At 42.7% G+C, this 24,802-nt stretch overlaps 1 protein-coding gene across 2 annotated transcripts in view; it reads left to right on the top strand.

The window, feature by feature from the left end:
* Smim14 (small integral membrane protein 14) overlaps window positions 1-24,802 on the top strand; it is a 49,588-nt gene that overhangs the window by 23,183 nt on the left and 1,603 nt on the right. For both annotated transcript variants that reach the window (XM_087908998.1, XM_087908999.1), the window contains exons 2-4: window positions 789-898; window positions 12,655-12,703; window positions 23,463-23,605. In XM_087908998.1, the coding sequence (XP_087765124.1) occupies window positions 824-898; window positions 12,655-12,703; window positions 23,463-23,605 (267 nt within the window). In that variant the 5' untranslated portion in view covers window positions 789-823. The remainder of the gene's footprint in view (window positions 1-788; window positions 899-12,654; window positions 12,704-23,462; window positions 23,606-24,802) is intronic.

Genomic DNA, 24,802 nt, shown 5'->3' on the forward strand with positions numbered 1-24,802 from the left:
TTGTGTAGTTCAGGCTTGTTTTGAATTTTCTGCAGCCTCCTAAGTTCTGGGATTACAGATATGTGTCATATACTCAAAATCAAGCATAAAGATTGCTTTAAAATTTGAATTTTTATTTCAGTAGCAAATAAAGTTTAGGAATTAAGTAAATAGGCCATAGTATCAGGGACAAGTCCAGTTAGAGCACCCAAAGATACTTATAGGAAGTTGGGCTGCTGGCAGAAGGACCAGTAGCTTGTGTAGGTTCATATGATAAAATTGTAATTACTATAAAGGAGAAATGGTTTCATAAGGTATATGCCATTGATAAATGAAGCGTGATTAATAAAAACTAAGAGACAGAAATTGGGGTTCAACCTGAAGGTAAGAAAAGCAAAACAGCCAGCCACTGCCTTTTACCTCTCCCTCAGTCTGAAATGGTGTTCCTGCCTCCAGGAATCTCAGAAGAAACTGATGTCTCCTCCTGTTTTATAATCTTCTCTAGTTTGGGGATTAAGTACATCCACCACTACTGCCTGGTTTCTATGGCAAGCTAGTGTGGCAACTGGGGTTAAGGGTTAAAGATGTGTGCCATTGCTGCCTGGTCTATAAGGCTGACCAGTATAGCTGTTTTACTTTTCTGATCTTCAGGCAAGCTTTATGTATTAAAATACAAATGAAATGCCACTACAAATAAATATGGATTATACATAGCTTAAGTAAATATTATAAATCGTGCAGTGTATGAATTTTTCATAGCTGGAGAGAAGCTCAGTAATACTCGTAACTATTATTTTCTTTCTTCCTAGGTTTAAATAGTTGAGTAAGATCAAGCTGGGTAACCATGGCTGAAGGTGGATTTGATCCCTGTGAATGTGTTTGCTCTCATGAACATGCGATGAGAAGACTGATCAACCTGGTGAGATGGACAGAGCAGTCCTGTTCGGAGCGGATCTGTGTCCTTCCTGGGTTGTGGGATTAGGGTTCCTCTCCGTTATATTTCTCTGCAGCCATAAATTAAGACCCAGGCAACCAGGGGAGGAAAGGTGTTATTTCAGCTTTCCTTCCTGAAGGGAGGCGGGAGGCTGGAGGCAGTAACTGAAGGAGAGGCCACGAGGAACATTGCTTAATCGCTGTGCCCCTGACTTGCTTAGCTTGTTTTCTGAACAACACAGTATCAGCAGCCCTGGGGTGGCAGCACCCATGGTGGGCAGGGCCTCCCACATCTATCATTAATCAAGAAAATGTGCCTGCAGGCTTGCCCACAGGCTGATGTGGTAGAGACATATTCCCAGTTGAGGTTCCCTCTTCCCAGAGTGCACTAATTTGTGTGTGGCACAAAACATCAATAAGCACAGAGGTTAATAGAGGATTGTCTCAGGATAGTCACTAAAAATATTTAATAATGGAAACATAATGATAAAACACGTCAGTACTTTTTTTCTAAAATATTTATTTTATTGGTGTTTTAGCCTATATGTATAAATGTGTTAGGGTGCTGGATCCTGGAGTTACAGACAGTTGTAAGATGTCATATGGGTGCTGGGAATTGAACCCGGGTCCTCTAAAAGAACAGTCAGTGCTCTTAACCGCTGAGCCATCTCTCCAGCCCTGTCAGTGCTTGTTTTATTGGAGATGAAAACTGATTTATTTTCTTTACTTCTGTAGGTTTGTTTTAAGGAGTCTGACATTCTGGTTAATTAACCACAATCATGTTGAGGCTGTTGTATTTGTGTTGGAACAGATAATTGTTTTTTCGTTATTGGAGTTTGACTGCCAAGCTCCCATGAAACCATGTATCCTTTCTGATAAACACAGTTCAGTCCTTCTCCAACATAGATCAGGACGGTAAGAGTCTCTGTAGAAAGCATTTCTAGAACTGGAAAGATGGCTCAGAGCACTGATTGTTCTTCCAGAGGTCCTGAGTTCAATTCCCAGCAACCAGTGGTTGCTCACAACCATCTGTAATAAGATATGATGCTCTCTTCTGGCCTGCAGGAATGAATGCAGATAGAAACACTGCATAAGAAACAAACAAATAAATCCTCAGAAACGCATTTTTTTATCTAGTAAGCTGAGCTGGTGCACTCCTTTAATCCCAGCACTCCAGGGACAGAGGCAGGCAGATCTCTGTGAGTTTGAACTAGTTAGAGTGAGTTCCAGGATAGCCAGAGCTACACAAAGAAATTCTGTCTCAAAGAAACATAAAGAAAGAAAGAAAGAAAGAAAGAAAGAAAGAAAGAAAAAAACTTTCTTAGTTCATAAGCTTAAAATGGATACTATTTATAGTATATAGAAAGAGAAATTTGACCATTATTAATAATAAAGTTGTTTTTTAAGTATTAGGGATTATACCCAGGGCTGCTGAGCTATTTCCTCAACCTCTCAAGTCTTACTCTCTTAAAAAGTATTTTATTTTGTGTGTATGGGCGTTTTGTTTGAATGTATGCCTGTGTATCATATGTGTGCCTGGTAGTCTTGGAAATAGTGTCTCAGATCCTGGTTGTAAGTCTCAATGTGGGTGTTAGGGATCAAACTAGCGCTATTTGGAAGAGTAGGCAGTGCTCTTAACCAGTAAGCAATTGCTCCAGCCCCTCGAGTCTTAAATTTAGTCCAACATAAGGCATAATTTTAAAAATACTTTGACATTAATAGCAAAAAAAATAGTCCTACAATTTAACTGTAGTGAAACAGGCTTTCCATTTTTAATTAAAATTATTATCTCTCTTTAAAATTTATATTTTAATTTGGTATTTTTTTTAATGTTGTTCCAACTTGGCTACATTTTAGAAGTAATTAAAACTGGGAAGTGTCCACCCTTTCCCTTGCCTGGGTGTATGCATGTGACCTGGTTTCTAACTTTAGCTCAGTTTCTAGGTCAGGGTGCATGAGAAGGTGTGGTGGAAGACGGTAGTCATGGAGATTTTACCATGAGGGAAGAAACCCTCTCTGGACCAAGCCTCAGACTCATACCTTAGGACACAGAGTTGGAGAAATGTAAGAGATGTCCATCCAGCAGATAACTCCAGGATGGAAATATAAAAAAAGGATAAGAAGACAACTCCTGAAGTTCATAGCAGATTCCAGAAACATCTGAGACGATGCAGCAGTTAAGAGAGATCTTGTCTGCATACACAGTGAAGAGGGGGATTGTTAGAGACCCAAACAGAAACCTTGAGAATGAGCAGCTCATGAAGTCAGAAAGCAAGAGTTTCAGCAACAAACTTGATGAAAGAAGAAATAAGAGACGTTGAATACAAGACTTTTGAAATATCAGTGCCAGACATAAATGAAGAAAAGGAAAGAATGCAGAGAAAATGGAAGTGTGTTGGGAACCTTTAAAAGATGGCATATTCGGCTCATTGGTGGCTCCTGTGTAACCAGAGCCTCAGGATGACGTCAGAAGTGGGCTGGAGAAATGGCTCAGTGATTAGGAGCGCTTACTCACCCATCAGGCAGCTCACAACCACCTAGTATTCAGCTGCAGGGGATCCAGTGTCCTCTTCTGGCCTCCAGTTCACCCCCACACGGCATACTCACATACAGACACACAAGTAAATGAAAACTTTTTAAAGAGGAAGGGGGTGACGCAGCAGTTAAGAATACTGGCTTCTCTTCCAGAGGATTTGGCCCAATTCCAAGTGTCCAGAGGCCCGCTTACTTCGTTCCAGCAGATCTAATATAGGCACTGCATGCATACAGCATACATCCATACATGCAAGCAGGTACATATACCCATAAGATCAACCAATAAATCTAAGACTTAAAATTCCCAAGCAAAACTTGTAATTTCAGTGAATACAAAGACGTGTGTCTGCTGAAAGGAGGCCCCATTGTTTCTCTTCTCTTCTGTGAGATATAAAGATGACTGTAGACCTCTGCCAGCAGGCTAAAATTAGAATTTCTTTCTAAGAAAAGGCACTGGGAAGGCTCCTCCTTGGATGTTAAGGAACAGGAGGGAAGCCAAGGTGATGTCAAAACTCCGCGTGGCTGTAAAGTAACAAAAAGAAAGACTGCCTGGCTCGGTGAGATAGACTCAGACTAAATCTTCTCTGCGCTGAGAGCCACTCTGCTCTGCTTATGTGCTTGGTTAGGGAGGGTCAGTGTACTCAGCCATAGGTATATTGGAAAATGGGGTGAAATGTTTTTTTTAATTGTGGGTTCTGAGTATCAATCTCAGGTCGTTCCCATTGAAGAGTGTTTTCACATGCAATTGTAAGATTTGAGAGGAGAAATAACGTCCCACAGTGTTTAGCTTTTTTATTTTATTTTGCTGAGGGAAGGCCTCACTTTGTAGTGTATGTTGGTCTGAAACTCCCTTTGTTAACTATGGGGCTCAGCCTCCTGAGTGCCCGATTGCAGCCTGAGCTACCTGACCCGTCACTCCTGAACGCGGGGTTACAGCCTGAGCTACCTGACCCGTCACTCCTGAACGCGGGGTTACAGCCTGAGCTACCTGACCCGTCACTCCTGAACGCGGGGTTACAGCCTGAGCTACCTGACCCGTCACTCCTGAACGCGGGGTTACAGCCTGAGCTACCTGACCCGTCACTCCTGAACGCGGGGTTACAGCCTGAGCTACCTGACCCGTCACTCCTGAACGCGGGGTTACAGCCTGAGCTACCTGACCCGTCACTCCTGAACGCGGGGTTACAGCCTGAGCTACCTGACCCGTCACTCCTGAACGCGGGGTTACAGCCTGAGCTACCTGACCTGTTATTTTCTGCTTTTCAACAATTTTTTGGCAATGCTAGGAATTGAATCTAGGGACCCATGCCTTCCAGCCAAGTGTTCTGCATCTGAGCCCTAGTCCTTTGCTTTTAAACTTTTTAAGATTTTATTTTTACACCAGGCACATGCTTTTGGATCTCTGAGTTAGAGGCTAGCCTGGTCTATGTTGAGTTCTAATGCATCCGTGGCTTTGTAGAGAGACCCTGTCAGAACAAAACTAAACAAGCACAAAAAACAACAAAAAGGACTGGTTTTTAAAATTTGGTGGGAGGGGGTTCTTGGGTTTGGTGGTGGTGGTTTTTTGAGACAGGGTTTTTCTGTTGCTTTAGAGCTTGTCCTGGAACTAGCTTCATAGACCAGGCTGGCCTTGAACTCACAGATATCACCTGTCTCTGCCTCCCAAGTATTGGGATTAAAGGCGGCATCACCACTGACCTTTTTTGTTTGCTTGCTTGTTTGCTTTTAAGACAGTTTCTCTGAGGCAGTCCTGGAACTTGCTCTGTAGACCAGGATGGCCTCGACCTTTGCATCCCAAATGCTGGAATTAAAGGCATGCACCACCACTGCCAGGCTTGGGATTTTATTTTTAATTATGTATATATGTAGGTCTGTGTTTCTGCACATAAGTACAGTTCGCAGAATTTCTAGAAGGGGGTGTTGGATCCTCTGGAGCTGGAGTTAGGTGGTTGTGGGAGCCTGGCATGGGTGCTGGTCTAGAAGAGCAGGAAGTGTTCTGACCACTGGGGCATCTCTCCATCCTAGTTTTCAACAATTTAAATAAGGCTTTGTTACCTTTGATTTCTAAATTGATGAGATTTGTTCTTAGCATAATCTTTTGCTTTTTTGACACAGGGTTTCTTTTTTGTATAGTCCTGACTGTCTTGGTCACTCTGGTAGACCAGGCTGGCCTCGAACTCGGAGATCTGACTGCTTCTGGCTCTGCCTCCTGAGTGCTGGGACTAAAGGCATGTGCCACCCAGCTGTTCACAACATAGTTTTAAAAGTTACAAATATAGAAGCCGTGAGTGTCCCCCTTTTTATGGGCACAAAATTACAAAAAAAAACAGTAATTCAGACTCCTTTACTGCCTTTTCATTGCTTACGTAAGTTTTAGTATAAGAACATAAACTTATTCGTTCACTTTATTATCTGCCTGTAGTGTTAGATGTGAAGCAAACAACTGTCTATCTATAGTAGGCCTATTTTAAATTTTTTATTACAAATCCAGAGTGTCTAAGTTCAGAGCTGTTTGCAACTGCAATACAAAGAATGCCCAGATTGGGGTGCTTGTCATTAAATTATACTGTTGAGTTACATGAGTTTAAGATCCATCTCCCTTCCTCCCTCCATAGCTCCTAGAGTGTGAGTATTGGATATTTGTAATTCAATTGCATTTTGGGAGGTGCATGTTATGTTTCTGTTTTTTTTGGAGGGGGCAGGAATGTTTAGAAACTTTTTGTTTATGGGATTTTTAAAAAATATTTATTTATTTATTATGTATACAGTATTCTGTCTGCATGTCTGCCTGAAGGCCAGAAGAGGGCACCAGACCTCATTACAGATGGTTGTAAGCCACCATGTGGTTGCTGGGAATCGAACTCAGGACCTTTGGAAGAGCAGGCAATGCTCTTAACCGCTGAGCCATCTCTCCAGCCCCGATTTTTTTTTTTTGTAGAAACATTTTTTAAATAGTAGCTGGAGATGCCTCAGTGAGTTAAGCAAGCAAAGGGACCTGTGTTCAGATCCCAGGTACCCATATAAAAATCATGTATGCTGGAGCATACCTGTGCCCCAACCACACCTGTGCTGTGGGGACAAAGACTGACCGACCCTGGGGCATCACCATGGGCTAACCTAGTGAAAAGAGAGTTCTAGGTTCAGTAAGGGAGCTGGGGCGGTGGTGGCGCATGCCTATAATCCCAGCACTCTGGAGGCAGAGGCAGGCGGATCTCTGTGAGTTCAAAGCCAGCCTGGTCTACAGAGTGAGTTCCAGGACAGGCTCCAAAGCTACGCAGAGAAACGCTGTTTTGAAACACCCCCCCCCCCAAAAGAATTGAGAACAATAAGGACACCCAGTGTTATCCTCTGATCCCCAGTTGTAAAGGCTTAGGCAAGGCAACACGTGCACCCCATACACCATACCGATCCTCACAATGGAGCTACTACATCAGAGCATAGACTTTGTTTGCCCATTCCCTTTCCTAGGCTAATCCTTTAGGCTTCACTTATTAAATCCTTTCTTTTCTTTTTGTTTTGAGACAGGGTTTTACTATGTGGCCCTAGCAGGCCTGGAGTTTGTTGTGTAGAACAGGCTGGTGTCAGTGCTCTGCATAAAGGTGACATGACAATTCTAAAAAGAGGTAGATGAGAATAGATACACAGTGAGTCCCTTTCAACTGAAGTTTGTCTTCATTGTATCACATTACAGTGTTATTTACTGTGTAAATGGAAAGAGGCCAGGCCAAAGCTCAGTCTAAATAACTGCCTGCTAAGCTGTTGAGTATTCTTTAGAAAAAGGCTGAACCGGGCGGTGGTGGTGCATGCCTTTAATCCCAGCACATGGGAGGCAGAGTCAGGCAGATCTGACTCTGTAGTTCATACACCAGCCTGATCTACAAAGCGAGTTTCAGATCAGTCAGGGCTACACAGAGAAATGCCTATTCTTTATTTAGTCTGTATTTCAGCTGTGTATGTGTGTGAGAGTGTGGAAGCTGTAGTTTGATATGTTTCTTCATTCTCTTCATCTTTTTTTTAAAGATTAAAAAATATTTTCAAACATAAGATTGAGAGAGAGAGTTGTGTGTGTGTGTGTGTGCGCGCGCGCGTGCCACATGTCTTTAATCCCAGCACTCTGGAGGCAGAGGCAGGCAGATTTCTGTGAGTTCAAGGCCAGCCTGATATATAGAGCAAGTTCCAGGACACTCAAGGCTTCACAAAGAAACCCTGTCAAGAAAGAGAAAGAGAGACCCCCATCAACACGTTTTTCTCCCTAATGACAAAATATAAATCTTTGCTGAAGATGGAGGTCTACTGTAGACTGTAAACTTCCTTCACAAGTTCCCTCCTGCACATGCAGATATACACATACTGCAGTGTGAACTCAGAGGTCAGAGGACAGCCTGGAGAAGTTGGTTTTCTCCCTACACCGTCTGGATCCATAGATTGAACTCAGGTTGTCAGGCTCAGCAACAGGCTCTTTTATTCACTACACTCTTCTTTGCCATCACAAGCCTCTGGGAACTCTAACAACCCTGTAGCCATCACTGTACAGACCAGAGGGAGAGCACCCCTTCCTGTCATACAGAGATCCTGTGGCTGGTAAACAGTGCCCTTAACTCTTACCAGGTTAGTACAGATGTGGTTCTTTACCCACATGCCTTGATTGACATTGTCCTTGCCCCGTCGCCCAGTGTTCCAACATTTGGCTCCATAAAAGACTTACCTAGATTTTTCTTGCCTTCTTTTGATCTTTATCATTAGTGGAGTGGACTGAGCAGATAACCAGGAGACAGGATGGCAGACACAGCAGCAGATGAGATGTTACAGGGAGAAACCCAAGGAGCGGTAATGAGATGCAGCTGAAGTGGTCCGAAGAATTGCTGGGCAGAAACAGTGGGGAGCAGAGGTATCGGAGGCAGGGAGAGAGGGACTGGAGAGTCAGAAGATGGCAAAGAGCTGAGCTGAGGAAAGAGCACTGTGAAGAGCTGAGAGGAGGAACGACTGCCCGGAAGCCCCAGTACTAGACACTATGAGGTCTCGGGTCCCAGCACCCAGTCTGTTTGGTAGCTGTCACACTTGAGGCACTGCCCGCTGCCTCTTGCTGCTTCGCCATCACAGCTCATTGTTACCAGAATCCTACAGTACCTGCCAAGCACCAGGGCAACTGTGGTTAAAGCCCAGAGTAGAGGCGGCAACCTAAGTGGCTGCAGCAGAGGTCTAGTGTCAGGAGCCAGAAGGGCTTGAGTCTTGGTACTCTGAGCTGCTGGTTCAGCCAGGCCAGACTCTAGACCTGCAGAATCAGGAGCCCTCATAACAAGACAAGAAGGGCTCCTCCTTGTCTGTCCCCCAAGCCCCTGTCCAGGGAGAGTACAAGACTCACAGCTAATAAGTAACAGTAGAAAATGCCTTGATTGCCAAACTAGGATGCTCAACACTCAGAAGAAACAGTGTGCCCTCACGGAGGAGCCTCACACTCCTGCTGGTCATCTTTAATTTAGGAGGTGTTTCTTTTCCTAGATAAGTTGTAACCAACACATGCTGTAAGGTCTGCTGAGAGGACAGTTGCCATCTGAGACCTAGTATCTGGGATGCTCATTGCTTGCCCCATAAATTGGATTTAACTAGCTTTTTCACACAAAAACAGATGACCTGAACTCACAGAAATCCTCCTGTCTCAACCTTTAGTGGTTAGATAGGGTATGATCATGGATTATTTACCGTTTTTTATGATAGGGTCTTTCTGTGTAGTCCTAGCTGTCCTGAAATTCACTTTATAATGCAGGCTGGCCTCAAACTCAGAGATCCACCTGCCTCTGCCTTCCAAGTGCTGGAATTAAGGGCATGTGCCACCAAGCCTGGTATCAGCTATCTACTGTCCCAATGTCTAAATGATGCTGTTGAAGAATATTAAGACCAGGGGAGGGACGGAGTGGGGGGGGGGAATATTAAGACCAGCTTCGACAGGGTAGGACCATGAGGATTAGAATTACTAGGCAAAAGGAACAGAGATATCAGGGAAATAAGAGACAGAAACACAGAAAACAGCATCAGGAGGGACATTCAGTGAATAGTGAATCCACACACGCTTATTTTTCATAAACTTTTCTACCCCAATACAAAAGGGGCCCAAAAAAGCAAAAGACTGCTTTACCATGACACAGAGGATAACCAGAGCAGTTACTTGCTTCAGTACTTGAAACATGAAGCCGTTATTTCCTGAGAAAAGCATGATATCTTGGGCAGGATATGCAGTGAACACACACTAGACCACATATCCTATAGGCAGGCCATCCCTATGTCGAACCTCCTATTTTAAATGAAGGAGCACAGGAGTATACTTGAATTCTCTGACCTTTGCTCATGATGGAGTGGATCCATCTTATGTCCAAAACACCAAGTAACCATACCCTAGGTCAGGGTGTATAGCCACACCTGCTGTCAACAACTTTGAAAGAGCAAAAATAAGCTCAACCTCTCTGATCTCCAGTCAGGGTGGAACAGGCTCACATTTGTGGGTCCTCACGTATGATGTAAAGGAAATTGACTAATCCAGGCATGGTGAAACTGGCCTGAAATCCCAACACTGGAGAGATTGAGGTAGAAGGATTTCAAGTTTGATCCCAAAAACTTTAAAAAAAAAATTGCTACCAACAAAGAACAACTGAAATTTCCCAACTAGATTTTATCAATTTAAATATAAGCCTAATCATGCCATTAAAAGATTTATAGCAAATGTAAAATATGATTAAAGTTAGGGAGATGCATGCTTACCTAAAGACATATTTATAAAAGTGACCTGGTGGCACATATACCTTTTATCCCAGAACCTGGGAGGCAAAGTCAGGTGGATCTCAATGGTTTCGAGGTCAACCTGGTCTACATTTCAAAAGGATTTCTTTGTTCCCCACTGTGTACCTAAGACTAGTTGACTTTCAAGCTTCCAGGGACTCTCTTGTCTGAACCCAGATAGGCAGACAGACAGGCAGATAGACATCCTCTTGCTGTAGGAGTGCTGGGATTACAGATGCACACTACACCTGTGATCTCTGAGAATTTAAACTAAGACCCTTCTGTTGATGTGGCGGTTGTTTTACCCACTGGGCTACCCCCCCCCCCAATGTTTGAAAGAACATATTCACCTCTAAGAGTAAAGAAAAAAATTGAGTGCTTGGGGAGGCTATTGAGAGACTGGGAGATTTACATTGTACTTTTAAATTTTTAGTATGTAAATATTACTTGTGAGAAGAAATAAAATTAAAAACACACACATGGAAAAGTTTGTTGAGTCTGTTTTGTTGTTTAAAAGGCTTGTAGTCACTGTGAGGTGGTGGTGCATGCCTTTAATCCCAGCACTTGGGAGACAGGCGTACAACCTGATCTACAAATTGAGTTCCAAAACAGCCAGGATTGTTACACAGAGAAACATCGTTTCAAAAACAAAACAGCAGCAAAAAAAAAAAATCTTATTTTCCCTTGCAATAATCTTAGTGTGTTTAGATGGTCCCTTTCAGATAGAGTGGGTTAAGATACAGAGCATAATTTTACATTAGTTAGGATCTTTTGCTTCCATTTGGACTCAGCAAGACTCATCACCTACAGAATGACTACTTAATTGCAGCCCTATTCGTGAGACTGGACTCTGCAGCACGATCATAATAGGGTTTAGTGGGTCTGTTCTGCTCTTCACACGTGTCATCTGTGCTAATCCTGATGGTACCCTGATAAGTGGGCACTTTTCTTGTCCCCATTTTAGTAGATGAGCAAACTAATGTTTAGAGGTGTCAAGGAACTTTCCCAAAGTCTTGAAACACTTGAAAGTTGCCTAGCCTGACTTGAAGACAATGCCTGTCATTCTGCAGAGCCCAGTGCAGCAGTAGTTCTTTTGGTTGCTACACAAATAGTTTGCACTCTTGGTGTTGTGGGCTCCTTGTACACTGTGTGAAGATATGATTGGTGTAATAAAAAGCTGACTGCCTAGTAGTGAGGCAGGAAGTATAGGTGGGATTTCCAGGGAGAGAGAAAGAAAGAGGAGAAGGAATCTAGATGCACAGGAGCTGCCAGGAGCCATGGAGAGAAAATGGGTACAAGATGGAAGGGAGGTAATGCCACATGATAGAACGCAGATTAATACAGATGGGTTAATTTAAGTTATAAGAGCTAGTTAGGAACAAGCCTAAGCTATAGACCAAGCTTTCATAATTAATAAGAAGTCTCCGTGTCATTATTTGGGAGTTGCCTGATGGAACAGAAAAAGACTCGTTACACTGGGCTGGCAGCAGACGCGGTGTTACTGAATATATAAGAGGGTGTCATTCTTGAGACTGAATTGAAAAGTTGCATGTCTTGACTCTACTGTACAGTCATCTCTAGTGAGATTTTCATTTCTTAACTACCTGAAAAATGGTAGCATAAATTCATTCATAAGTTGACTTGTGTAATTTACTGATGGATTTTAAAATATTTTATATTCTAAAACCAAAGGTTTTATTTGTCCAAAATGTTATATTTGGATATGGTGACAATCCTAGCCTTTGGGAGGTAGAAGCAGGGAGGATCAGGAGTTTATGATGTTCCTCTGTTGTGTGGTGAGTTTGAGGCTAGCCTCGTCCCCATGAGACCCTGTCTCAAAAAAGTAAAGGTCCTGAAAAGATGGCTCAAGACCATGGCGGGTTAAGTGAACTAGCTGCTCTTCCAGAGATCAGCCCTGGGTTCGCTTCCCAGCACTCACAGGGTAGCTTAAACCCTCTGTGCCCCTCCCAAGCCTGATACCTAGTGCTGACCTCAGTTGGGCACCAGGCATACACGTGATGCCCAGACGAACATGCAAGCAGGATACCCACATAAAATAAATATGTCTAGGGACTGGAGAGATGGCTCAGCAGTTAAAAGCACTGGATGCTCTTCCAGAGGTCCTGAGTTCAATTCCCAGCAACCACATGGTGGCTCACAGCCATCTATAATGAGATCTGGTGCCCTCTTCTGGCCTGCAGGCACACATGGAAGGAATGTTGCATACATAATAAATACATAAATTTTAAAAAAATAAGTAAATATGTCTAAACTTTCGAAAAGCTGATTTGCTTCTTTATTGTGTGATGCTAGGAATTGCATGCAGTGCATGCGGGCTGAGCTAGCTCCAACACTGAGTTCTGCCCCCCCACCCCGCCGACCCCCAAACCCCTGTTGGTGACTCAGCAGCTAACTGTCCTTTCCTCTCACGCGCAGCTTCGGCAGTCCCAGTCCTACTGCACAGACACAGAGTGCCTCCGAGAGTGTGAGTACCAGTGGGAAGCTGGAGGGTGGGCGGGGCCACAGTCAGCACACAGTATTCTCCGTTTTTTATCAAGACAGAATTTCTCTGTGTAACAACCCTAGCTGTTCTGGAACTCACTCTTTAGACCAGGCTGGCCTCAAACTCACAGATCCTCCTGCCTCTACCTCCTGAGTGCTAGGATTGAAGGCGTGCCATACCATCACCTTGTATATTACCTTCATTTTTTAAAAAAAACAGTTTCATGGAGAGAGATGACTCAGTTAAGAGCACTGGCTACTCTTCCAGAGGTCCTGAGTTCAAGTTCCAGCAAACACATGGTGGCTCACCATCTGTAAAGAGATCTGGAGATCCAATGCCCTCTTCTGGCATGTAGGAGTATATGCAAGCAGAATACTGTATACATAATAAGTAAATCTTTAAAGGAGAAAAAAAAACCCAAGGCTGGCCTTGACTATCTAATTGTATGGCTTCCACCTCCCAAGGTGCTACAATTATAGACATGTACCATCTTGCCTGGCTTTTAGTTTATTTTATGGTAAGTAGCTCTTGGTTATATATTTGATGCTTAATATATACTGAAAAATGTTTTGACTGCTTCAAGTGAGGGTACAGACGCCTCAAGGAAGAGTCACTGATTTATAGCTCTTCTCTCATGGGTAGAAGTACATGGCTGAAATCACACATGGGAGGCCAAGGCAACAGAATGGTGAACTCTAGGCTATTTTGTGGTACATGGTAAGACCCTGTGTGAAAAATAACATAACTCTTGCTTTGTAGCTTCTTCAGCTAAAAGCATGTTTGTGGGAGACTAATAGGACAAAAAGGGGCTCCAGGCTTCCAGGGTGGAAAAGTACGGGAGTAAATACATGGGAGGGAGTTTATGAAGGACGTTTACAGAGTCCACTGTAGATATCCATCAGGGAGAAAACATATTTATGGGGGTCTCTCTCTTGACAAGGTTGCTCTGTAGACCAGGTTGTCCTTGAATTCACAGAGATCTGCCTGCCTCAGCCTCCCAAGTGCTGGGATTAAATGTGTGCACCTCCACTGCCCGGTGGAAGCTTTTCTTTAATTTGATATTTCTAACCTGCTTCCAAATCAAAATAATTTTTACATCAAAAGCATACTCAGTTGTTCTGAAGTCTCATGCATACATCCAAAGGCTTCGGCTGCCAGATTATGGTGTCTATTGTGCGGTGCTAATTTTCTAACTTGCTCTCGGTCGTGCTGGGCAAGTGCTCTGCTTCTGACCAGCCCCGAGTTACATTTATTAATAAGTTGGTTATTCATATTTAGCATCAGAGGTGTGTGTGTGTGTGTGTGTGTGTGTGTGCACGTGCGCGCACGTGCGTGTGCGTGGGCCAGAGGTAGACATTAAGTATATTCCCCTATCACACTCTCCACCTTGTTTTTGAGATAGGGTCTCTCAACTATGCTGTTGTAGCATCTGTGAAGTCCCAGATTTGATCCCCAGCACCAAATAAAGAGGACATTTTGGGGATACATACCTGTATTGCCAGCACTGGGAAGAATCAGAAGTACAGGGTCAGTCTCTGCTACTTAGTGAGTTAGAGACCAACCTGGCATACATGAAACTTTGTCTCAAAAGACAAAAAATTTATTTACTCAATTAGTCAACAAACCAGGCAACTATAAAATAAATAAGATATAAGCCAAAAAGATAAATGGTAGAGAAATACTTGTGTTCCCATTTGTAGAATCTACATGAGTTTGGTATTAGCCAGTCAGTATGTTTTAGGTTTTTAAGTTGTAAGTTTTAATTTATTTGCACAGTTGCTAAAGGCATCCGGTGTTTTTTCTCTTTGATAGTTCTTTGCCACTTTATACTATTAATTTCTTTTATCAAAACTTAACTTTTGGCCGGGCAGTGGTGGTGCACGCCTTTAATCCCAGAACTCAGGAGGAAGAGGCAGGTGGATCTCTCTGAGTTCAAGGCCAGCCTGGTCTCTAAGAGCTAGTTCCAGGACAAAAAAAAAAAACTTAACTTTTGGCATCTTTGTTTTGTTTTGTTTGGAGACAGGTGTCACTATAGAGCCTTGGCTAGCCTGGAGCCCATTATATAAGCATAAATTAGGCTAGCCTTTAACTCATAGAGACTGCCTGCCTCCACCTCTGCCTCCTAAGTGCTAGGATTAAAGGTGTGCATCAGTATATGCAGCCATATTTATTTCTTTGTGGTGTGTGTTCATGTGTGCAGGAGTACCTATGTGCTGCTGTACATGCCAAGTGTGTGCACATGTGTATGGAGGTCAGATGTCCACCGCAGATACCATTCTTCATGAACCTTCCACCTTGTTTTTGATACAAGGTCTCTAATGGGATCTAGGGTTCACCATTAGGCTAGACTGTTTGGCTGGCCAAGTGAGCCTCAGGGAAGAATCCTCCTTCCCCATGTTTACAACACTGGGATTACAAGTGTGCCACCATGCCCACCCTTTTCACACATGAGTTCTGATGATTGAACTCAGGGCCCTGTAGTAGGAGGCCACTTGTTTGTTCCCAGCTGCTTATCCCCAAAATAATCACACAGAAAGCATATTATTTGCAATACTGCTTGGCCAATAGCTTAAGCATATTTCTGGCTAACTCATATCTTAAATGAACCCATCTCCATTAATCTTTCTATCACCATGATGCTGTGGCTTACCAGTGCCTGTCTCTGGCAGGGCTACATGGCTTATCTTGACTCTGCCTTCTTTCTCCCAGCATTCAGTCTAGTTTTTCCCACCTACCTCTATTCTGTCCTTCGCAGGCCCAAGACAGTTTCTTTATTAACCAATGATATTCACAGCGTTCAGAAGGGAATCCCACATCACCTCCCCTCTTCTATTTAAATAAAAAGGAAGATTTTAACTTTTAACTTTAACAGAAAAATTACATATAACAAGTCAATTATCAAGCAAGGATTATAGTTACAATATTGATATCTGCTTTATCTTTTATCATAACTAAGGAAAACTATAATTATAACTATCTATTCTTTAACTCCATCAAATACTTCAGAAAGATATAATATTACCTAAGTAAACAGGAAGAGCATTGTAAGCAACTTCCAAAACTCTAGAATTGAGAGAGACATTTGCTGCCTGGATAGTCACCCAAAGTTCTTCTTTATCGTTGGGGCATCCAGTCTTTAGCCCACAGGCCCATAATATCCAGCAGACTTTTCCATGAAGCAGGAAATTTGTAATGGCCAAGTCTATCAGGTGCTTTATTCCTGGCAGAATGTCTGACAGACTCTTTCATGTAGCAGGAATCCCAAAGGACCATCTCTCCTTTAGGCATGTTCAGCAATCATTTCTCTGTGGGTTCTCTTAAAGTAATTGGTGCTGCCAGGAGCAGATGTGTCTCACTGTCATGAAAAGTCTTAGTTCTTAAAACATTTTAAATTCCATATTCTGTAGGTCTTTGAAAGGTTTGAAGATCATCTATCTAACTGAAATATATCTCTGTACATCTAGAGAAACTAACATGACTATAAGCTTGACTATTATAGATGGCTCTCTGTTAACATATATTTCTTAATTATATATTACATTTTTAAATTTCATAATCACAATACCTTAATCAAGAGTAGAAATATACATATAACAAAATTTACCTTAAATTTGTATCAAACCAAGATCTATACCAATACAGATCTTTATGGCATATCCCCCTTTAAATATAAACAAACATTTATAAACAATATTTGGGAATTTGGACATAGTTCTCTCCAGACTACTTCCTGCTTTTTGTTGGGTGAACTAATTTTGGGGGTGTTCACAGAGACTTTTTGGATGATCTTGGTCCATCAAACTGCATTAGTCTGGAAGGATTCCACATGTTCTCATCCTCTTTGGAAACAAAAGAAGAACCTCTTTTCCAAAGCAACATATCCTTAGACTCAAATTTTGAAGTCAAGAAACCTTTAAAACATGTATGTTGATTTAGCTTAGCAGTCCCCAGAATCAAATGTCTCTCTCCAGACAAAAAATTCAAAGAAAACACAATAATATACATAATCCAGATTCTCTGTGTATATTCCATCTTTACTTGGCTTATTTTTCTTTATTCCTTTTAATCTATGACTGTACTGTCTCTTTTTTATAACCTTCTTTGCTCTTTTTCTTCTCTTTCCCAAACCTATGCACATTTATCCAACACTGTGACCCATTTAGAGGTCTTTTCCATCTGAATTTGTCTTTATTGTGTATCTATAATCCTTTTCTGACCTAGACTGCTTCTTAAAAACCTAAGTGGCGGCGTTGCTAGGGGAAATACGACTCTGCCTGCTTGCTCCCACCCAGTCTGACTTGGCAGAAGCCTGTTCACTGCCTCTGAGACTGCCGGGTGGGAGCCATCCTCACCACGTCAACTCTCATAACCAGTTGGCCCATGCTGCCACCAAGTAACTTGCAGCACACTGCCCACAAACCCCATTTAATGCTGGGCCTCCTGAAAGAGCCAGAGTTCACACTGGCAGCACAGCCCAGAAAACTACCATTTCAAAACTGCACAGTTTTTTTTCTGCTACCCCTGAATCAGGAAAACCTCTCTTAAAGGAGCCACAGGTGTTAAGCCGTGCTTAACTGTTTTGTTTTGTTTTGTTTTTTGCCTAGAATTCCTTTCCAGACTCTCAGGTTTTAAGTGGATTTTAGTTTGCCGTGTTTGCATGGCAAACACATCATTGATGGGACTGTCTACCCAGCACAATCCTTGACATAGTTTCCTCTCTTTGCCCATTTCTACATAAAGCTACCCTTTATCTACTGTGAACCTGTGATTGTTCAGTCTTACAGGTCTTCCCAACTCTCTCTATCCATGTTTTCCCTCCAGTTCTAACTTTCTAATTACTCTGTCTTCCTTCTCCTTTTCAGGCCTCATTAGCTCATTCTCTGGAGCTGTTCCCTTCCTACACTCCCTTGGTGGTGTTCTCAAGTCTCATGACTCATTACTTATGTGCTGGTGACTATCTTCTGGACATGTCTACTGTGATGTTTCACAGACACCTCAAACTGTCTTCTTCAGAACTGAGCTCCTAGAAATATCTGCCTTAGCTGCTTTTCTTCCTTTGTCTTTCCCATAAGTTTGTAGTATCCCTGCCCTGAAAGTTACCCTTGACTCTTCTTGACTCTCAGGGGTCTGTCCATTATCATCTACCTTTAGGATTTAACCAAAACTACCATTATGCCTACCTGTTCCATCTCATGTAAGTTTTTATAATAGGTTCCTTTTGTTTGTTTAAGACAGGGTCTTACTATGTAGCCTTGGCTGGTCGGTAACTCGATATTTAGAACAGGCTGGCCTAAAATTCACAGAGATCTGTCTACCTCAGCCTCCAAGTGTTGGGATCAAAGGCTCTTGTCACCATACCAGCCTTATATGTTCTTAACTATCTCCCTGTTTCTCTGTTTTTCTTAATGTAATAGCTGGAGAGAGAGTAGCCTGTCCAAATAACAGTTTGCTTTTGCCTTCTTTATATCTAAAAGACTTGATTATTTATTATGTATGCCAGCATGCAGAAGAGGGCATCAGATCTTATTATAGATGGTTATAAGCCACCATGTAGCTGCTGGTAATTGAACTCAGGACCTGTGAGGCACCCCACCAGCCCACTCATCTAAAACTCCTAAGGGTTTTTTGTTTGGTGCATAATAGAAGGTCCGTGTTATGTCCTGGCAGGGCTGTGACCTGGCTGTGACTGACTGCTCCTCTGATGAGTCTTTCTCTGGTATCCAAACCTCATCCCACTTCTAAACTAGTGATGGTCAGTATTGAGCTCATCCCACATCCCACTGGATCCTCATGCAGGGGCATCATTGGTTCCCCATGCTGGGAATATTCTTCCAGATAGCCTCACAACTCCTGCTCACTCTGCATCTTTTTTTTTTAATGTCTTGAGGATGGTATATCCTAAAAAAAATATTGGAGGATGGTACCCAAACTCAGGTCATCAGGCTTGGTGGCAGGTGCCTTTAACTACAAAGCCATCTTCCTGGTCCTCACTCTATCTATATTTTGACAATTAGTCTTACCTTTTTTTTGGTTTATTTGAGAGAGGATTTCTCTGTGTAACACAGCCCTGGCTGTCCTGGAACTCACACTGTAGACCAGCCTGGCCTCGAACTAACAGAGATCTACCTGTCTCTGTCCCTGAGTGCTGGGGTTAAAGGCCTGCACCACCACTGCCCAGCCCATAGTCTTACCTTCTTAGTGGTACCATTCTCTGTTGGTTTTTTTAAAATATAATATAGACATGAATACAGTTTTTTTAGACATTATCAGTAGTAAAACAGAAACCTATCGGCGAATCAATCCCACACCAGTTATGTTTTAAGGGGTTATTTATTTTGGGGGGTAAAACTTACATACACCATAAACCGTCAGGAAGGGAGCCTAGTCGCTGGAGCAGGAGCCGGGAGCAAGCGCCGGAACCAAGAGAGCCTGATCCGGGATCTGTGTCTCTTTTTAAAAGAGAAATATACCACGCCCCAGTGGGCTGGTATTTCAGCTGCTATTGGCTGACGGAGTGGAAGGCGCTCCCCGCCGCACTGTGGGCTAGTGCTTCAGCGACTATTGGCTGAGGCAGCGGAAGATACTCCCACAACAGAAACCACTTGTCATACAACTTAGAAAAATGTACTTTATATAACTTAAAATTCTTTACAGATAGAAACCTAGAATCTCTGTTGTTCTTTTTTTTAAAAGATTTGTTTATTTATTAGGTATACAGTGTTCTGCCTACATGCCTGCACACCAGAAGCATGCACCAAGATCTCATTACAGATGGGTGTGAGCCATCATGTGGTTTTTGGGAATTGAACTCAGGACCTCTGGAAGAGCAGTCAGTGCTCTTAACCTCTGACCACCTCTCCAGTCCTCTGTTGTTCTTAAAAAGTCTTTTTAAAGTTTCTTCCTTTGTCTAGTAACTATGTATCTAGTGACTATATTTGTCTTTTGTCTAGTAACTATGTATCTAGTGACTCTTGGTCCTATAACTAGTAAGTATGTATCTAGTAACTATGTTTTACTTAGGCTTTTTTTTACTGGGTGGGGATTAAAGGTGTCCACCTGCTACCACTGGCTACTTAGTTATTTTATGTCAACTGTTCAAAGTTTCTTGAGAGCAAAGAGACTTTGGAGGCAAATCTTTCTATCTTCTAGATTCCCAGCACAGAGGTAGTAATCTCTGTCTCTCCCCCTAGTTCTGTTGGCAGTTGCCTGATCTCTGGATCTAAACTTGCCATGCCTTAGCATCTTCATCCTCTGGTCCCTGCATTTTGTAGTTACCTTTTAGCAAGGTTTTCTTATTACTGAAGGCAGCCATCTGAAGAGCATTTCTAGGCTTTTCATAGAACTACCTTGAAAGACAGTTCAGAGGTTTGTCTGAATATGAAAAACATTGTTAGGGCTTTGTAGAATCTTTTTTCCTTTTTTAGTTTTTCAAGACAGTCGTTCTCTGTGTAACAGCTCTGACTGTCCTGGAACTCACAGACATCCCCACTGCCTCTGCCTCCCAAGTGCTGGAATTAAAAGGCATGCACCACTGCCTGACAGAATCTTTTTAAAAGACTATTTCTTTCTTATGCTGTTTCAAATCAAACTTCAGTCCTTATGTATGGGAGGCAAGCACTTCACTACTGAACCATACCTTAGCCCATCTCTCTTTTCACACCGGGTCTCACTGTGTGCTTAGGCTGGCTTCAAACTCATTACCTAGCTCAGGTTATCCTTGAACCTACTGTGCCTGACCTCCTCAAATCCTCTTTAGTATGCTTTTTAATGTCTAAGCATTGTTGCTTCCTTTCCCTTCTTTGCTACTGCTTAAATTATGTCGCCTTCGCCTTCTGCTTTGCTTATGGTTTGTAGAACATTACTGTGCTCATATGCCGGATTTACTTCCTAGAATGGCACTACTTATTTTTCATAGTTCAGCAAACCAGGAGTAGTGGCGCAGGCCTGCAACCCCTAGCATTTTGGAGACAGAAACAAGAGAATCAGGAGTTCAAACCATTGTGGCTACACTGAGGCCAGTCTGGATTCATGAGATATCAAAACAAACAAAGCAATGACCAGTAAGATGACTCAACAGATAAAGCCGCTTACTTCCAATCTTGGTGATGAGTTCAATTCCCTGGGACACACACACATACACACACAGTAGAAGAGAAATAACTTTCTCATGGTGTCCTCAGACTGCAACACGTGTGCTATGGCATGTATGCTTATACTCATGCATATACAAAATAAGTAAATAATGTAATTTTTAAATAAAATAAGACTAAATTATATTCCCCATGTTAAAAGCTTGGTGTAGACTGGAGAGATGGCTTGGCAGTTAGGAATGCTCGCTGCTCTTGCAGAGGACTGAATCCAGTTTCCAGCTTCCTCTTTTTTTTTTTAAGATTTTGTTTATTTATTATATATACAGTTTTCTGTCTGCGTATATGCCTAAAGGCCATAAGAGGGCACCAGATCTCATTACAGATGCTTGTGAGCCACCATGTGATTGCTGGGAATTGAACTCAGGACCTTTGGAAGAGCAGCCAGTGCTCTTAACCTCTGAGCCATCTCTCTAGCCCCTAGTTTCCAGCTTCTATGTCAGGCAGCTCATAAGTACCTTCAGTCTCGCTCCAGAGCATCTGATGTTCTCTTCCAGTACCCACACATATGCACACATACCACTTAGGAATAATTTTTAAAGCATTACTTGTCACCTACCTCTCTGTGACTGCTTCAGGCAATTCTTTCTTCTTCTTTCTCCTTCCTCTTCTTCTTCCTCTTCTTTTTGTGAGGCCGAGTTTCTTTGTGTGGACCAGGCTAGCTTTGAACTCACAGAGATCTAGCTGCTCAGCACATCCAAGGCCCTGGGTTTGATCCCCAGCCTTTGAAATCAGCAGCAACAATCTGATCATCTAATTTAGGAAGCTGGGAAGCCATTTTTTTCAACTGAGAAATGCCATGATACTGTGGGGAAAGCAGCAGGACAGTAGCTGAAGGAATGGGATTGTTATAGAAAAGGGAAGTAAAGAGTTAATGGGAGTTGGTTGTGAACACATGCTAGACAGGGTGGAGGATATGGGGTTCTTTGGAAGGACTGAGTTTGCATGAGTAGTATTGAATTATTATTACATCATATTCATTTGGGAAGGTTTAAAAAAGTATTAGACAACACCCATATGCTGCTCCTCAATCAGATGGTCTGAGGCAGGGCCTCAATCTGTGATGTGGGTCGCAGGCCTTATTGTTGTACAGCCAGATGAGGGAAACATTGGCTCAAGAATGTGAAGTGACTAGAAGAGATACTGTTGGAAGAAGGGAAGATTAGATAAGTAGGGCCAGATCACACCAGCAAAGGTCAAACCAGTGTGCTCGGTGTCAGATGGATCAGCAGTGGTTACTCACTGGGCTGGTCAGCAGAGACGTTCATGTTACTGGAGTTTTGGATGACATGCTTGTTTGGAAGTTAGGGAAAGGAAAATCGGGAATGTAAGGCCAGCCTAGGTTACCCTGGAGACCTGATGATAACAAATGATGGATAGACCCTGTGTAAGAAGAATGGGGTCCAGTGAAGTTCAAGTAAGATGGCTCAGCTGATAAAAGCACTTAGCACCAAGGCTTATATCCTAAATTCAATGCCTGGGCATCACATGGTGGAAAGAAAGAACCAGATCTTAAAAGTTACCCCCTGACCCACACACAAATATAAAAGGATAAAGCTGGGTGGTAGTGGTGCACGCTTTTAATCCCAGCACTCAGGAGGCAGAGGCAGGCAGATCTCTGTGAGTTTGAGGCCAGCCTGGTCTACCATTAGGTATTCTTTTTTTTTCCTTAAGATTTATTTATCATGTATACAGTGTTTTGCCTGCATGTGTGCCTGCAGGCCAGAAGAGAGCACAAGATCTCATTATAGGTGGCTATGAGCCACCATGTGGTTGCTGGGAATTGAACTCAGAACCTCTGGAAGAACAGCCAGTGCTCTTAACCTCTGAGCCATCTCTCCAGCCCCCATTAGGTATTCTTAATCGGCTTCTTTAGATCTCAGCAAATCTATGGATTTGTGATTTCCTAAGTCCATGAACCTTCTGCAATCAATGCAAAACTGTTGAGTATGTGTAGTCCATGGAGTGGCACAGTGATAAGTGTCTTCCCAGTCTCAGGTTTTTCTTAACACAAAATACAAACTTACTACATTTGGCTGGGCTGCCTCGTGTGGAAGATCAGAGTTCTGTCCCCAGCATGTGTGTCAGATGACTCACAGTCTGTCCATTACCCCAGCTCTGGGGACCTGACTCCTACACAGACACATAATAAAAGATAAAATTGTAAAGAACTATTAGATGGGGCTGGGCAGATGGCTCAGAGGTTAAGAACACTGGCTGCTCTTCCAGAGGTCCTGAGCTCAATTCTCTGCAACTACATGGTGGCTCACAACCATCTGGAATGAGATCTGGTGCCCTCTTCTGGATAGCAGGTATGCATACATGCAGGCAGAACACTGTATACATAATAAACAAATAAATTAAAAAGAACTGTTAGACTAGTCAAAGTCCTTACTATAATTTGGGTTGTGACTAACATAAGTTATACCTTGTAGATTTTTCTCACTTGAAGGAATGAGAAATTGAAATATATTAGTTTACAGCTTTACTCTATTAGTGTTTTTCTTACTGTGATTTTTAGCATTAGAATCTATTTTACCTTTATCTGACAGTTTTACAGTTTCGCTACAGCTGTTTGTCTTGTTTGTCCTCAGTGCCAGGACCCTCCAGTGACAACAGTGTCAGCATCACTGTGATCCTGATGGCCTGGATGGTGATTGCAGTGCTCCTGTTCTTACTGAGGCCTCCTAATTTGAGAGGCTCCAGCCTCCCCGGAAAGCCCTCCAGTCCTCACAGTGTAAGAATTACTCATCCTTTCGGGTTAGCATTGGGGTGTTTGTTTTGACTGAAGTATCTAAATTATCCAGGGGAAGACTTAATTCTTGGACTGAATTCTTTCATTGTAGTCATAATAAAATTGTCAGTCCCTGGTTGTCTTTTGTGGAGGCAAACATAAAAAAATAACAGACAGAGCTCGGTGTGGCTCATCTGTAATCCCTACACTTGGGAGGGTAGATCAGGAGGGTTACCACAAACCCTAGTCTACCTCGTGAGCTCTAGGCCACCTTGTACTATTTTAGGAAGGTGATAGTATCTATAAAATGACACGGCATCCAGAAAAAAAAAAGTGTTCAGGCTAGGGATATGGCTTGGTTGGTAGACTGCTTCCCTAGCGTGCATGAAGCCCTGCATTGGCTCCTCAGCACCTCACACACAGAATGTGGTGGCACACCTGTAATCCCTTCACTGGGGAGGTGGGGGTAGGACACTCAGAGGTTCAAGGTCGTCCTTTGCTAGTTAGAACCAGTTAGCTAGAGCTAGTTAGCAAGTTAGAGCCTAGTTAGAGCCTAGTTTGGAAACCCCCATCTCAAAAAAACAAACAAAGTAGCTTTCTTTTTTTCATGTTGAAGCCACATGCTGGAACCATATTATTCCTAATTCTGTTATTCAGCCTTCACAAAGTGCGGTTCTTAATTGCTACATTTTTGCAGCCTTGTGTTGTTAACGTTAGAACTTATAAGCAAACCAAGTATACAGTGAGAATCGGGCTGCACCGTGGAGCCTTGGTAGAGCAGTAGACATGCCCTATGCTGAGTTAAGCTAAGAATGGCGTCATTGGCACATAGGTTCTTGTCTGTAGGCTGTGATGGTGTACCCTTTAACCCTGACACCTGGAGGCAGCCAGAGTTGGTGAAAGTCAAGGAGGGAAGGAAGTAGAAAAGAAAGCTTTAAAGGGGAATGTGCATAAAGAACTTGCCTGTGTGAATTTTTTTTTCTTAGCATTTTTTCTTATGCTGTGTGTACACCTTTATTATTTTTATGACAGGGAGCAATATCTCCAATGTTTAGAGATAAAGTAATCCAACTTAAACTGACTTAGAAGTCATTGCAGGTGATACACCCCTGGACCTTATTGGTCCTAGGAACAGTAGTTTGTGTGTCTTAAGCAAGGAACAGAAAAACCAAACTACAGTAGAAATGCTGCCCCCCTTAC

This window comes from Myodes glareolus, chromosome 8, assembly GCF_982192425.1.
Source record: "Myodes glareolus chromosome 8, mMyoGla1.1, whole genome shotgun sequence".
Classification (NCBI taxonomy): domain Eukaryota; kingdom Metazoa; phylum Chordata; class Mammalia; order Rodentia; family Cricetidae; genus Myodes; species Myodes glareolus.